The following is a 15,708-nucleotide window of genomic DNA, read 5'->3' on the forward strand; positions in this document are numbered from 1 at the left end:
GGAGGGAGGGAGAAGCAGTGTTGGGTGGGGGGAGTGTTCTAGCAGTATTTTACGGTAACTAACACCCCGGTAGTCTGAAAAACCCCCTGCCTCTGTTTCTCCTCAGAGGAGACACCGCTGACTGCAGTTGGGATGTGTTCCTGGTCTATTTACACTTCAGCTTGTTACTGCTTCTGTCCCTGTGTGTTTATGTATCATGGAAGCAAGCAGAGCACCTTGCGGTGTAGGATGGCTGGGAACGAATAGGGAAAGCATAGAACATTCTGTTCTTAAATATCTCTGGAATGTGTGCGTTTGCAGATCTTGTGTGTGTGTCATGTCAGTATGTGTGTGTGTATGAGACAGTATCGCTGTACTCTATCCATCGTGCTGATCTTGCCTGGTCACAGGCCGGTGAGACATGGTTATCAGCTGTCATGCAAACCTCCACTGCTGCACCATGCCAGGGCTTCAGCTTTGGAGATAGCGCCGCGATATCCACTAGCCAGAGTAATAACAAAAATACCATCACCAGTTTCCTGGTACAGCAGTACTGGCCAGTCAGCTTTCAAAGGGATAGGCGGCCATTTTGTGTCAGGACATTGGCTCTCTGGGGTGCAGTTGCAGAAGTGGTCTAGCGTTCTCAATAGAGGACTGAGCGACTGGGAGGAACAAGTGGTCCACTGTGGCTCAGTGGGCATGGCAGTGCTTAGTCATGATGTCTGAGTGGCCTCCACTGTAGTCTCGCCCTCACCTGGTCTGTCTGTCTGTCTGTCTGTCTGTCTGTCTGTCTGTCTGTCTGTCTGTCTGTCTGTCTGTCTGTCTGTCTGTCTGTCTGTCTGTCTGTCTGTCTGTCTGTCTGTCTGTCCACTCCTTAAAAGAAGCCCAGTGGAAAAACACTACAGTGTTAAGCTATGCTTTCAGTGAGAGTGGTTATGAGGACTGGTGTGGAGAAAGAGCGGAAGATGGACAGAGGGTTGGGTCTGGGACAGTTTCTCAGAATGCCCTCTCTTGTGGTCACCCTCCGTGTCCCCCTCCTGACACCCTCCAAAACCCCCTTGGATAAATGAGCTTTCTTCACACAACACAGGGACAGGGAGGGAGGGGGGAACCCCGGAGCCAGCCGGTTTTGTGGGGAAGTTTTTCCGTGTCGGACCAGGGAGGGAGCTGAGAGAGAGAGTTTCTATCCCGGTAAAGGTCAACCGACGGGGGTGACTCCAGTCAGCAGACATTCAGGATATTTGGTGTGAAGAACATTGTCTCCTCCTGCCAAGTTTTTTCTTTCCCGTCTTTAGGAATAGAGCTGAATGGGGTCCTCTCTCTCTAACTCTGGGTCTCGCCGGCCCAAGATGTTTTCCTTGTGCTAGACGTGAGGAATGGAGGGATGGAGAGATGGAGAGATGGAGGGATGGAGGGATGGAGGGATGGGAAAAGAACGCATTGTGTGTTTCTTTCCACCTTGTGCCGTGATGTATTTCAGTATTGGAGCTAAATGCACTTTATTTATTTTTCCCTTTTTTCTTTCTCCTTCTGTCGCTCTCAGTAAAGAGCACGTCTGTGTAGGCCCCTGCTGCTGTACAAGCCTGGTTTATTCACTGGCGAAGTCATGAAAAGTCTAACTTTAAATAGGCTTGGCCTGGGGGATAGTGGCAGATCTAGAGTCTCTCTCTCTCTCTCTCTTTCTTTCCAGTGCTTTGGTCCATTACTGATAAGCCAGGCAGTGTGTGTGTGACAATGAGAGGGGGAGTAGGCCTAATAGCCCTCTGTGGTACTGTGTGCTATATTAGGATCTGACTCTGGCAGTGATGGTAGAACTGCTGTAGATGCAATTCAATGGTCAGACATGTCAACAAAGGATTAAAGGAATTAGAGAGAGTAAGAGGGGGAGTAGGGAATGAGAGAAGAAGAGAAACAGAGAGGAGGGGATACTGAATGAGAAAGAGAGAGAGAGAAGAGGTGATTAGGAATAATAGAGAAAGATAGAATGAGATAAATAAAAAGACAGAGACTGTTTAAGTAGTCAGCTCCATCATCATAGCATTACCATAACTCTCCCCTTATTTATCCTTCTCCCTCAGTCCTCTCTCCGTCCCTCCCTCTCTCTCTCCCTCTCCCGCTCCCCTCCCCCTTTCCCTCTCCTTCCCTCCCCGCTCCCTCTCTCTCTCCCCCTCTCCCTCTCTCCTTCACCCTTTTCCTCCCTCTCTCTCTCCCCCTCTCTAGCTCTCTCTACCCCCCTCTCTCTCTACCCTCTCTCTGTCTTGCTCACTCTCTCTCTCTCTCTCTCTTTATATCCATATCTCTCTATATCCCTTTTTCTCTCTTTCTCTAGTCTATTTCACTTTCTCTCTATCTTTTTATTCCCCACCTCAACCCGTCTCTTTTCTCTGCTCCATCTTTCCCATTTTTCCCATCTCCTGAGTGAGTGTGTGTATTCAAGGCCCAGCTGTGGTGATGAGCTGTGGTGCGCTGCATTGCATTACAGGGTTCTGATGGGTTTGTCAGGGCTGCTGGCCCGGGCCTGCTGGTTAGATACAGTCATCTGTAAAACAACAGGGGGTTCTGGGAAGCAGGCCCTGCTCTGAGGACAAGAGGGTCTAGTGAGGACTGTGTGCGGGGGGGGGGGGGGGGGGGGGGGGTGTGTGTGTGTGTGTGTGTGTGTGTGTGTGTGTGTGTGTGTGTGTGTGTGTGTGTGTGTGTGTGTGTGTGTGTGTGTGTGTGTGTGTGGTGTGTGTGTGTGTGTGTGTGTGTGTGTGTTTGTGTGTTCTCCCATAGGCTAAAGGAAACAGTCAGTCAGACTGACAGAGAAAATAGCTGTCACTTCCCTCTTTTAGTTGTAGTTTGACCACTAACTAGTCTTGGATATCCCAGACATTGGAGCAACGTCAGTAAGGCAACGACACTAAGACTGGGGAGGATGTCGGCTTCTCTCTGACAGTTCAAAGGGGGGGGATTGTTCTGGGGAGGGTCCTCTTCAGACAGATAACCCTTCCAACAAAAGAGACCACAGAGAACACTAGTCTAGCAGGACATTGGGGAGTAATGGACCAGCAATCAGAAAGACTAGGAGTAGGAGAGGGTTACCCCATCTGCTCGGCTGGCTCAGTCTCTGAGGCCACAGAGTGTGTGTAACAAGTATTCCCAGTTACTGTGTGTGTGTGTGTGTGGTGTGTGTGTGTGTGTGTGTGTGTGTGTGTGTGTGTGTGTGTGTGTGTGTGTGTGTGTGTGTGTGTGTGTGTGTGTGTGCATGCGTGCGTGCGTGCACATGCATTTGTGCACATGCTTGCGCCTGTGTGCCTGTGTGTGTTGCTCCTCTGTGCCATGTGTTCTCCCCTAACGCGCTGCCTGGGACAAGACCATTAGTGTTGAGGCAGCAGCAGTAGAGAGATGAGAGTGCTACTGAGGGGAGCTGAGGGGAAGAGAGGCCACAGAGTAATGAAGTGTTGATGCCTGTTGGATCAAAGCTGGAGGCCACAGAGGGTCAGGAGGATATAGCTGCAGGATCCACACATCTCTACTGACCCTGACTTTAAGGAGCCTCCTCTGACCTTCTGACCTCTACACACACACACACACACACACACACACACACACACACACACACACACACACACACTTCCTTTCCCTCATTCATCTGAATGGCAGTCAGTCAGGACGGAGGCAGTAGCTACTAGCCGGGGCCTGTCCTCGTGTGGGACCTGGTTACGGGGTGTTTCATAAATAAAGGGACGAGTTGACGGCCATACAGTCAGTGTGATTAATGTGTGTGTGAGGCGTCCCGTGGATTATGTGAGAGAGGGATGAGGGGGATGGAGGGGGGAGAGGGGAAGTGAAGGGGGTCCCTGTTTGAAGTTGGTGCAGCTGTGAAGTATTTTCACTTTGATTTGATCCCAGATTTTCTGCTAAATGGTGAGGGTTGGAGTGTGTGTGTGTGTGTGTGTGTGTGTGTGTGTGTGTGTGTGTGTGTGTGTGTGTGTGTGTGTATCTGGGGGTCACCCACTGTGTGCCAGAGACCATGAAGCTCGACAGATTCTAGAACTTGGGCCAGAACTGGACCGTCTGGAATGCATCTGCTGAAATAAGAAATGTAATTCAAAAAAAAAATTCTTTCTTTTTTTTCTTTCTTCATTTCCATCCCTCCCTTTTACGTCCACTCCTCGTCTCCTGTCCTCCCTTTTGAACTTCTGCTTTGACTTCATCCTCTCTCTTGCTCTCGCCCTCAGCGTTTAAAGCTGTTTCTCTCTATCAAACCTGAGTTCAAATATTATATATTTCAAATCTTTCAAATACATTGAGTGTTTGCTTTAGCCTGCCTTGAGTGCCAGGTTTGCACTTTTGGGACAGTTCTATTGGTTCCATTACAAATTCAATAAAGTACAGCTAAAGAATATAAAATGATTTCCAATAGTATTTGAACCCAGTTCTGGTCTGTTTGATGTTAGTTACCTACATGTTGCATGTGTTCTGTTACTCTTCCTGCTTTAAAGGGTGTCAAGGCCCATTCTGTTTGCTGTGCTTATCAGTGTCCCAGAGCCCAGCCCTGCTGGGGAACACAACACTACACTACACCACTACACTCCTCACCACTACATGTTGGATCTTCATTTGATCACCCTGTTGTTGCAGGATTTATCCTGCACAGCAGGAAATGCAAACGTATAGTGTATTAGAGGTTTAAAAAGCCTTCTAAAGTTTATAATTTCTACTTTAAAATGTCAGACTTGATTTGCCTTAACTGAAAATCTATCAGCCTCTACAAAAATGTCCATTTATTAGAATCCACACAATAATTCACATTTCCTGTTGCTGCAGGATAATTTTCCTGCTTTGAGAAACTGGTCAAATTAAGATCCAACATCTGTACCTACTCTCTCTATTGGATAGACTAAACTAAAATCTGTAGCATTTTTATTCCAGTTTGCTTAAAAACACCATCAACATTTCAGTCCACGGGACATTCATCAGAATGGTAGAAAACATGAAAAGATAAAGACAAGGTAATATGGGGTGTTTTCTCTGTCATCCCATACTTGTGCCCACAGGGCCTCTACAGAGTAGTGATTACCTGTCAGACCACTGTCAGGCCCAACACTTCATATAAACACCACTCTTACCTAGCTCTAATTACCATTGATGACAAAGGAGAGCATTCCCTCTTCACCTCCATCTCGTTACCTCTCTCTATTTTGTTCTTTCTCTGTCTGTCTCCATCTCCTTCCCTCCCTTCCTCTCTTTGTCTGCCTTTCTGTCTCTTTCTCTCTCTCTCGCTCTCTCTTTCTCTCGCTCTCTCTCACTCTATCTCTCGCTCTGTCGCTCTCTCTCTCTCTGTCGCTCTGTTGCTCTCTCTCTCACTCTCAATTCAAAGGGCTTTATTGGCATGGGAAACATATGTTTACATTGCCAAAGCAAGTGAAATAGACAAGAAACAAAAGTGAAATAAACAATCTCTCTCTTTCTCTACCTCTATATCCTTCCCTCTACCCCTCCCCCCTCTCCCTCTACCACCTTCTTTACATTTTCTAGTCTATACTTTTTTATAATTTTCACCTCCCTTTCTGGGAGTGTTTTACTCTTCATTTCTGGTTTCTGGCAAAGAGTGGTTTCCAATTTCCACTACTATCAGTAGGAGTACTCTTAGTTTAGATTGAGTCACAGCAAAAGTAATGAAAAGCATCTTGTGCGAGGTGGTACGGTGTGTGTGTTCTGGTGTGAGGACATGGGAAGGAGCAGGAAAGGAATGAAGGACAAATTACATCTCTTATTGGATGCTTTGATGTTGGATATTTGATGATGGTCATACCTGGTGTCAGGAGGAAGGAGAGGCAGACAGTCTGTGGTCGAGACGATCCCCACATACACATTTGGTGACACACTGGGTGCTGTGTGAGAGAGAGAGAGAGAGAGAGAGAGATGGAGAGAGAGAGAGAGAGACTGGTGTGAAGAAATAAAGTGCTTTTCTCAGCCCTCCCATTGGTTTCCATTGGCATTCCTGCCAATATGATAAATGCTCTTCTTGTTTCCTTTCTTCACCCCACACCCCTAATCACCCCTTATAACCTCCCATCCTCCCCTAATCCCCCCTCAGCACCCCTTATAACCCCCCATCCGCCCCTAATCCCCCCTCAGCACCCCTTATAACCCCCCATCCGCCCCTAATCCCCCCTCAGCACCCCTTATAACCCCCCATCCGCCCCTAATCCCCCCTCAGCACCCCTTATAACCCCCCATCCGCCCCTAATCCCCCCTCAGCACCCCTTATAACCCCCCATCCGCCCCTAATCCCCCCTCAGCACCCCTTATAACCCCCCATCCGCCCCTAATCCCCCCTCAGCACCCCTTATAACCCCCCATCCGCCCCTAATCCCCCCTCAGCACCACTTATAACCCCCCATCCGCCCCTAATCCCCCCTCAGCACCCCTTATAACCCCCCATCCGCCCCTAATCCCCCCTCAGCACCTCTTATAACCCCCCATCCGCCCCTAATCCCCCCTCAGCACCCCTTATAACCCCCATCCGCCCCTAATCCCCCCTCAGCACCTCTTATAACCCCCCATCCGCCCCTAATCCCCCCTCAGCACCCCTTATAACCCCCCATCCGCCCCTAATCCCCCCTCAGCACCCCTTATAACCCCCCATCCGCCCCTAATCCCCCCTCAGCACCTCTTATAACCCCCCATCCACCCATCAATCCCCCCTCAGCACCCCTTATAACCCCCATCTACCCACAATCCCCCTCTTCTCAGAGTTGAAAGCGTTGGGGGATTTGCTGTCTGTCTGTCTGTTCATCACTTTCAAAGCCCTGGTCATTGAGTTCCTCATGAGGATCACCCTTTATGGAGGAGGAGGGAATCTATTCCTTTTTCCATTAAAACCAGACTGTCAGACAGATAGATAGAGAGACAGCCCCCTCTATCTCCCTCCTGCCTTCTATGTCCCTTATACCCCCCTTGTAGCTCACAATGAGCAGGGTTAGAAGGGGGTTGCAGGTTTTCCTCTGTATGTCTGGTGTCTGTGTGTCTGGTGTCTGGTGTTGGGACTCGGCCACTTAATTTATCCTGCGACAGATGAATTGCATATCCCCCACTCTCCCCTCCTCCTTCACCCCTCCCTTCTTACTCTCCCCCCTCCTCCCCCATCTTATTTATTTTCCTTTATTGCGATGTTGTTCCCATTCCTAACTACCCGTGGTGCACATCCACATCCAAGCCTTGTTTTCCTTGGACCACTGAGCCGAAACTTTCCTTTCCACGCTCCGGCACTCCCATCGGGGGAAATCCCAATTAACCCAGCCAGGACAATCGGCTTCAGAGCTGGGAGAGGCTGGGATAGAGACTGGAGAGAGAGACTGGAGAGAGAGACTGGAGAGAGAGACTGGAGAGAGAGACTGGAGAGAGAGACTGGAGAGAGACTGGAGAGAAACTGGGATAGAGACTGGGATAGAGACTGGGAGAGAGACTGGAGAGAGACTGGGAGAGAGACTGGGAGAGAGACTAGGAGAGACTGGGAGAGAGACTAGGAGAGGGACATCAGGAAAGACTGGAAAAGGCTGGAAGAGAGTTGAAGAGACCAGGAGAGACTGGGAGAGACTGGGAGAGAGACCAGGAAGAGACCTACCTTTTCCCTTCTATCCCAGAGCTCACTGCATAAACCCTTTAAACCCTCCGTTGCTCTGTCTCTCTGGCCGGATCGGATATCATTCCATAACCTGACCGGGATTCTTTCCCAGGCCCGGCTTTCTGACAGAGTTTAGAGGTTGATGATTTATATATAGAGTGTGTGGGGCCCCTTCGGTTGCACCACGGGGTCTTCTATGGTGTGTCTAGCTGCTGTGATGGTGGGCTCTGAGACGGGACTTGAGTGGGTTCAATGAAAGGAAGATTGAATTAACTATGAATGTCAATATTTCTGGGGAGTCAGAGAGTGTCATGACAGGACACAGACAGGCTGACATGGTGACAGGGACACAGACAGGCTGACATGGTGACAGGGGGACATAGAGGGGGATGTGGAGGAGGGAGCAGGGCTGTTTGCGTGTTACCCAGTACTGAACTGAACACCACTCCTCTCCACTTCCTAATTCCAGTATCAGTCAATTGTCATACTCTGACTCTGGGAATGTGCCCTGGCTGTGTACAAGGAGACAAGTGAAGGGAGGGAGAGAATGACAAGGAGGAGATGAGAAGTGTAGAGGAAGACAGTGACTAAGCAAGAGAACACTTGCTGTTGACAAAGTGGGAAGAGCAGAGGGAGAGTACATAACTTCATTGGTGGAGACATGTTGAAAAGCAGCCACACACTCAGAGGGAAGGGTGTAGGTGCTGTTCTGCTCTGTGTGTCCTTAACCCTGCTGTGTTGAGTAACAGGCCTACTGCTGGCCTCTCTGTCACACATACACACCGCTTTATCCCCTTGTCCATGTGTGTTTGTTTGTGCAACTGTGTGTGCGTGTATCATTTGTCATTAGGCTCCGCCACAGTAGTAACTGTCAGGCACCGCTGACTCTCCCTGTTTCTGATTGGCCGACCCCTGACCCCCTAGACATTCTGGTAACCAACGGCAGCGGAGCCGGGCACAGAGACAGCTGCAGCCCCTGTGTGCGTACAGCTCTGATTCCCCTGTCACACACACTGGCTAGTGACAAGGAGTGGGATTCCGTTTGGTTTGTTTTGCTCAGGAAACACTGTCGATTAATCAGGCCTATATTAGTCACCAGTGTCCTTGAGGATTAAACAGAACTAGACTGAGTTTAATAGGTTACGTATGAATGAGACTTAATGCTACCCATGATCATGTTCAGTGTGCTGTCCCCCTCCTTTAAAGACTCCCCCTTAAACACACACAACCCACCCCAAAATGACATGGTCCCCGGAATGTACACAAATCTAAAACCTCCCACCTCTGCAAACTTATGTGAAGACACACAGGTTGAATGCAATCAGTTGTGTAACTCTCCCCCTCTTTCTCTCTCTTTCTCTCTCTCCCTCCTCTTTCTCTCACCCATTCCCTCCTCTCTTCCCACCGCTTCTCTCTTTTACCCATCTCCCCTCTCTCCCCCTCCCTCTCCCTCTCTGTCTCCACCCCTACTCAGTTTCTGCTCAGGCCCTCTCACCCTCTGCTTCAGACGGGAGATAAGAGCAAACACACACCATGATGATCGCCGTCCAGACACCATTGTCCACTGTTTACCCACGGAATACCTCTGCTACTTAACCTCCTTTTCACTCCCTCTATCCCTGTTTTCTCTCTTCCTATCCCTCATTTTCCCCCTTTTCCTGCCTTTCTAAAAGACACTATTTCAAAGGAAGGATGCTGAATAGTGGATGCTGTGTTCTCCCTACCCTCTTTCTTGCCACTCTGTGTCCAGTTCAGCCTACGTCTCTGTCTCACCCTGGGCTTATGTTTCCGAGACGTTACGTCATTGCAGGGCCCAAACATTACAAGGTTATGTAGTATCAGAATGGAATGGTGTATTATTTGGGCTGTGTGACTAATTCACTGGGTAGAGCTTGACTTGGCTGGAGGCCAGAATGGGATTGAGAAAGAACTCTCCTTCTCTCCCATCTGTATGTGTGTGTGTGTGTGTGTGCGTGTGTGCGTGTGTGCGCACGCGTGTGTGTATGTGTGTGTGCGTGCGTGCGCGTATGTGTGGTGCGTGCGTGCGCGCGTGTGTGTGTGTGTGTGTGTGTGTGTGTGTGTGTGTGTGTGTGTGTGGTGCGTGGTGTGTGTGTGTGTGTGTGTGTGTGTGTGTGTGTGTGTGGTGTGTGTGTGTGTGTGTGTGTGTGTGTGTGTGTGTGTGTGTGTGAGCTGTCCTGACTGCATAACAGCATTGTTCATAACACCAGAAAGCGTGAGGAGATTGTCGGTCAATATCCTGTCCCGTGCCATGACCAGGAAGAGCACAGAAGGCTGATATATTGTTTCCATGTAGCCCAGGCCCAGGGTGTGTCTGTGTACCTGCCCTGGCCTTCAGATCAGAGATCAGAGAGAGGCATCACCTAACGCCATTTTACACATCCACCCAACAGCCCAACTACACCCACTTCACAGGCCCCTTGAAGTGGCTGGGTGGTGGGGGGTCAGTGTTGGGGTTGGTGGAGTTATTGAATGGAAGTTTAGGTGGAGGTCTGTGTAAGATCTGGCTGTGTGGGAAAGTGTTGGGTTGGGTTAAGTGCAAGGGTTAGGCTTGGCTACAGTAAATTAGTTGAGATGAACCCGGAAGCCAGCCGGTCGGGAGACCCATGGGGCGGCGCACAATTGGCCCAGCGTCGTCCGGGTTAGGGGAGGGTTTGCGACTCCTGTGGCGGGCCGGGCGCAGTGCACTCTAACACGGTTGCCAGGTGTACGGCGTTTCCTCCGTCACATTGGTGCGGCTGGCTTCCGGGTTAAGCGGGCGTTGTGTCAAGGAGCAGTGAGGCTTGGTTGGGTCATGTTTCGGGGGACACACGGCTCTTGACCTTCGCCTCTCCCGAGTCCGTACGGGAGTTGCTGGGATGTTTTTTTGTTGTTGTATTAAATAATAATTGAAAAAAGATTCAAAATAACATCTCTCCCCAGCCAGGGTGAACCTTCACTGGGCCTCATGGTGCATGTCACTCCCTCCTCCCTCCCTATCGTTTGAGCCTCTGCTCAATATTGACACACCTGATCACCAGGCCATAGAACGCTGCACATCAGCACAATGGAATGCTCCTGTCATACATCAAACAGAGGGAGATGACGGTGGCTGCGCCTCTTGGCGTTAGAGAAGGAGAAATGGAGGAGGGAGCAGGGCTTTCTCTTTCTTTCTTTCTTTTCATTCATCCATCTCTCTTGATGTTAGCCAATGGAGAAAGAGTGAAAGGTGAATGAAGGGTACACATGCTCAGTTGGTAGAGCATGGTGTTTGCAACGCCAGGGTTGTGGGTTCGATTCCCACGGGGGGCCAGTACGTTAAAAAAATAATAAAATGTATGAAATTAATTGAAATGTATGCATTCACTACTGTAAGTCGCTCTGGATAAGAGCGTCTGCTAAATGACTAAAATGTAAAAAAAATGTAAAAATGTAAAAAGCCTAAACGAGCCTAAATGGTGTTATTGTGGTAGTGCTCTTAACCTCTCTCCCTCCCTTCGTTCAGGTGGCCAAGGTGGAGTATGTGCGGAGGAAACCCAAGCTGAAAGAGGTCTTGATCAGGTTAGAAGACCACCTGGAGTGTGTGTGCACGTCACAACATCACGTGACCGAGCACTCAGACGCAGACACAGGTAAATAATGTTAAGGCCGACTGAATTTATCACAACTTTATTGGAGCGTTTGGTTGGCTGTCTGAGTATCTGAGTCCCGCCCCATTCAGTCATTCCTTCCTACGCCTGGTCTCTTTATACTGCTAGTCTGTCTGTCTGTCTGTCTGTCTGTCTGTCTGTCTGTCTGTCTGTCTGTCTGTCTGTCTGTCTGTCTGTCTGTCTGTCTGTCTGTCTGTCTACCTGCCTGCCTGCCTGCTGGCTCTCTAGCTTGCACTGCATGACCTCTTGTATATCACTGTTGGGAAAACAGACACGCCTGCAAGCTAGACTTCTATTGCCAAACCTGCAAGGCCCCTTGTGTGTGTCTGATAGAAAGACAGTGTCAGTGTGTGTGAGAGTGTTTGTTTGTCTGTGTGTGTGTGTGCGTGCATGCGTGTAAAGGGAGGGTGTCCAAAGGCTGCTTGGCTTGGCTTGGACGGCAGGTAACAATCCTTTCCCCTTGATCCAAAGCCTCTGTTGTGAAGAGACAAGAGGAACGATGTGGACTGATAAGGCATCTCAACTTATTTATAGTGTCATTTCAAATCCTCTTGAATTCTCTCTCTGTCATGGAGGCTTTTTATCTCCTCTGCTTTCTGCTCTTTGTGTCGTAAACCTTGCTGCTTCCCCCTCTTGCTAACCCTTGTCCTTGTCCTCCTATCCTCCCTCCCCAACTTGTGTTTTCAGGCCACCATACTAGGGCTAAAGGTAGAAAAAGGAAAGCTAAAAAGCTAAAGCTCAACAAGGATTTATTGGCGACATAATAAACTTGAACACATTATTCCAAAGTCCGGCCGCCGGACCCCCCGGCTCCAACAGGTAGGAGGACTTTAGCACCAGCATGGCAATCCAATCAATTATCACCTGCTGGTCACAAGCCCAATCAGGACAGAGAAAGGTTTGCCAATCAGATCACAATCAACACCACACCCAATCAGTGCGAGGAGAGGGAGGGCTGAAATGGGCCACGCTCTGTGAATGCCGCTGCATGATTTAGTGTGATTTTTATGCCTGCCTGCACACTGCATATCCTCTTTGTGTTGTGTTTTTATGCCTGTATGAGTTTATGAATGAGTATTTCAACCTCACCTTGTTCACCGACCAGTATTTGTCCTTCACTCCAGCTGTCTCTGTGTCTCTGTGTGTATCTGATTTCAAATACCATTCTACATGGTCTCTACTTCCCATGCTCTCCCCTGTATTTCATGTCCTTTATCTTTCTCTCTCATCCTCTCTGTCCATTTGTCCTGTCTCATCTCTGTCTGTCTGTCCAATGTTCTGACTGTCTCGTCTCATCTCTGTCTGTCTGTCTGTCTGTCTGTCCAATGTTCTGACTGTCTCATCTCTGTCTGTCTGTCTGTCTGTCTGTCTGTCTGTCTGTCTGTCTGTCTGTCTGTCTGTCTGTCTGTCTGTCTGTCTGTCTGTCTGTCTGTCTGTCTGTCTGTCTGTCTGTCTGTCTGTCTGTCCAATGTTCTGACTGTCTCGTCTCATCTCTGTCTGTCTGTCTGTCTGTCTGTCTGTCTGTCTGTCTGTCTGTCTGTCTGTCTGTCTGTCTGTCTGACTGTCTCATCTCTGTCTGTCTGTCCAATGCTCTGACTGTCTCGTCTCTGTCTGTCTGTCTGTCTGTCTGTCTGTCTGTCTGTCTGTCTGTCTGTCTGTCTGTCTGTCTGTCTGTCTGTCTGTCTGTCTGTCTGTCCGTCTGCCCGTCTGTCTGTCCAATGTTCCGTCTGTCTGTCTGTCCAATGTTCCGTCCGTCCGTCCGTCCGTCCGTCTGTCCCTTTCTCTTTATGACACACGTTCAAATTGAACAAAATGGGGAACGAATATCACCTTTTACCTCTAACACGTTCAAATAATATGGGGATTAATGAAATGCTAATGCTAAAGCTAATGGTGATAGTAATTATGAGGGTAATGGTAATGCTAAAGCTAATGGTAATAGTAATCATCAGGCTAATGCTAATGAAATGCTAAATGTTAACGTCAGCTCTCTCTCTCTCTTCTCCACAGTGGACATAAGGTGAGACCCCAGCAGCATTGGACTTCAGTGTGGAAGGGGCCAAAGAGAGGATGCTGCCATATTTGGACTGCTGACCTACCCCCTTCCCTGACCCCACCCCACCTACCGCCTTTTAAAAACAAAGATTACCGTAAAGAGAAAAAAAGACAAAAAGTTAATAAAATGCCAAAGGTGCTTTTTTCTATTACCGTAAAAAGTAATGCAGAAGGTCTCTGTCAAGTGCAGCAGAACCAACCAATCGAACAGTGATGCGGATGAGGATGGTGAAGCCGATAAAGAGCTGGGCAGAAAAGAGAGGAGGAGGAGGACAAGATGGGTTGTCGTTTGTTTGGGTAAACAGGACAGTTTGACGATCACAGAGAGAGATCCAGGATGGATCATTGGAATAAGCCTTGATGGGGGATCTGTTGAATGGATCCTAAAAGGACACAGAGAGGGACAATCAGTGGACTCTTCGGGACGTGTGGAGGCTTGCATGTTCCTAGCCGTTGGCCTAAGTGACACTTGCCTGGACAGTCAATGACTGACAGAGAGAAAAAGAGAGGGAGAGAGGGAAAGAGATGTTGAGAGAAGTTGTAGAGAGGTGTAGAAGGTACTGGTCGTGTTACATGTTGTTCCGGAACTCTCTGTACACTGTAGTGGAACTTGTGAACATTCTGGAACTCATAAAATGGTTGCCCATTTTGTTTCTTTTGGATAAAGTGTTGGGAAAAGTGTTTGCAATCATCAGGACCTGTTGTTCCAAGCGGCTTCTCTGCTTCTCTCTCTCTTGGGTTTCCCTATCTGCTCCTATTGGGATCGTGCCAGTCGCCATATACACTACAGAACGATTCAGAAAGGAAGATTCATTCATTGCTACTAATAAACTATTTATACGTGTAAACGTTTTCATTTCTCTCTCTCTCCCTCCAAGACATTGTTATGTTTTCTGTGACATGTAAGAGTCATGTTCTGTGTGATCCTCTGGTAGTGAATCTTCATGTCCACATGTTCATGTAGTTGTTACGCATGTTCAATGTTGTCTTATTATGTGCCAGTATATTATCTGAACAGTCTCAAGTCTAGTTGTATGGGCTGGAAATGTAAGGAAGCGTGGCGAGGAGGAGATGGGGAGGACAGAGTCTGTACAAGTACAGGAAGATGCTTTATTTTTGTTAAGAAAATATATTATGCTTACTTATATTCAAGCAGGAAGTATGTTTGTTATTTCTTTGTTTGTTGTGGTTGAATGCTTTTATTTAATCCATGGAAACGATGCAGGAATGGGGGTGAGGAAATGTATAAGTCCCCAGCAATGCACCCCTGTTTGGTGGTGTAGGGCAGCCTTACATCAGCAGTGCTGTACTGTATTATCTAGAGAGCTGGATAGAGCTAACCTGGTCCCAGATCAGTTTGTGTTGTCCTCCAAACACATATAGTCATTGACAAGACAGCACAAACTGATCTGAGATCAGGTTAGTGCAGAGCTGGCTGAGGAAGACTCAATCTGGGGCATCGTTGGACTGTGTCTCTTTAACCCAGTTATCTAGCCAAAAGTCACACCCAGTAACCAGAGCGTCATTATACACAACAGAACACACACGTTCAGCATGTGTGTGTGTGTGTGTGTGTGCACATAAATGTGTGTGTGAAACCACTTTTAACCCACATCACACTCCTTTGATAAGATGGTACCCAGTCCGCCCCACCAGCACACAAGCTGTTCTTAACGAGTACAAAGTCCATCTTGAATGAGAGAGAGTTTGTGAACAAACCAACATGGATGGTTTCCTAGTTAATCAAGCAGCAGTCTTCCACTGACACGTTAACAACGATGAAGACTGTTCCACTGTTGATGAGTGAAAGATCGAAAAAGAAGATACCACTGTTTATGGAGAGACTGACACCAAATCTCTAACAACACCCTATTTCCCGTAGATTGCAGTGCACTACTTTAGACCAGAGGCACTGGCCAAAATTAGTGCGCTACATAGGGAATAGGTTGTCGTTTGGCACACACTGAATCAATAGAAAGACCTGGGCACTTTTCCGAAATGTCTCAGAGTAGTATTGCTGTTCATCTTATTCATTGTGATCTAAACAGCTAAACTGATCCTAGATCAGCACTAAATGTCTCAGAGTAGGAGTGCTCTTCATCTTATTCATTATGATCTAAACAGCTAAACTGATCCTAGATCAGCACTTTATGAAGTCCTGGGTGAGAGACATGTTGAGAGAAAATAGATGACTGTATCTGCAGCTGCTTTGTGTTGTGGTAGCAACATTTTCAACTGCACTATACAGACTTCCAAGGTGATTCCATTGGTGCTATATGTATAAAGGAAATCAGAAGAAGTTTCACCACCATTTTGCAATGCATTCATTTATTCATTCATTGTCAATAGACCAGGGACCATTGCTTACAGTAACTAAAGAAACTGCAACAACACAGGCTAATAGGATTTTTTATC

At 48.1% G+C, this 15,708-nt stretch overlaps 1 protein-coding gene across 3 annotated transcripts in view; it reads left to right on the top strand.

Moving 5' to 3' along the window:
* Positions 1-14,445, top strand: part of LOC106606462 (platelet-derived growth factor subunit A-like) — a 28,506-nt gene extending 14,061 nt beyond the window's left edge. Inside the window, exons 5-7 of one of the 3 annotated variants that reach the window (XR_006770163.2) lie at positions 11,094-11,220; positions 11,926-12,057; positions 13,249-14,445. Coding sequence is in view for 2 of the 3 variants with exons in the window: in XM_045719883.2 (XP_045575839.2) it covers positions 11,094-11,220; positions 13,249-13,262 (141 nt within the window). In the remaining variant the exon portion in view is untranslated. Of the gene's footprint in view, positions 1-9,065; positions 9,673-11,093; positions 11,221-11,925; positions 12,058-13,248 lie in introns of those variants that run through there. The other 2 variants (XM_045719883.2, XM_045719884.2) reach the window with 2 other exon arrangements.
* Positions 14,446-15,708: the final 1,263 nt, after the last annotated feature.

The sequence above is a fragment of the Salmo salar genome, chromosome 06, assembly GCF_965601325.2.
Source record: "Salmo salar chromosome 06, fSalSal1, whole genome shotgun sequence".
NCBI classification, from domain to species: Eukaryota; Metazoa; Chordata; class Actinopteri; order Salmoniformes; family Salmonidae; genus Salmo; species Salmo salar.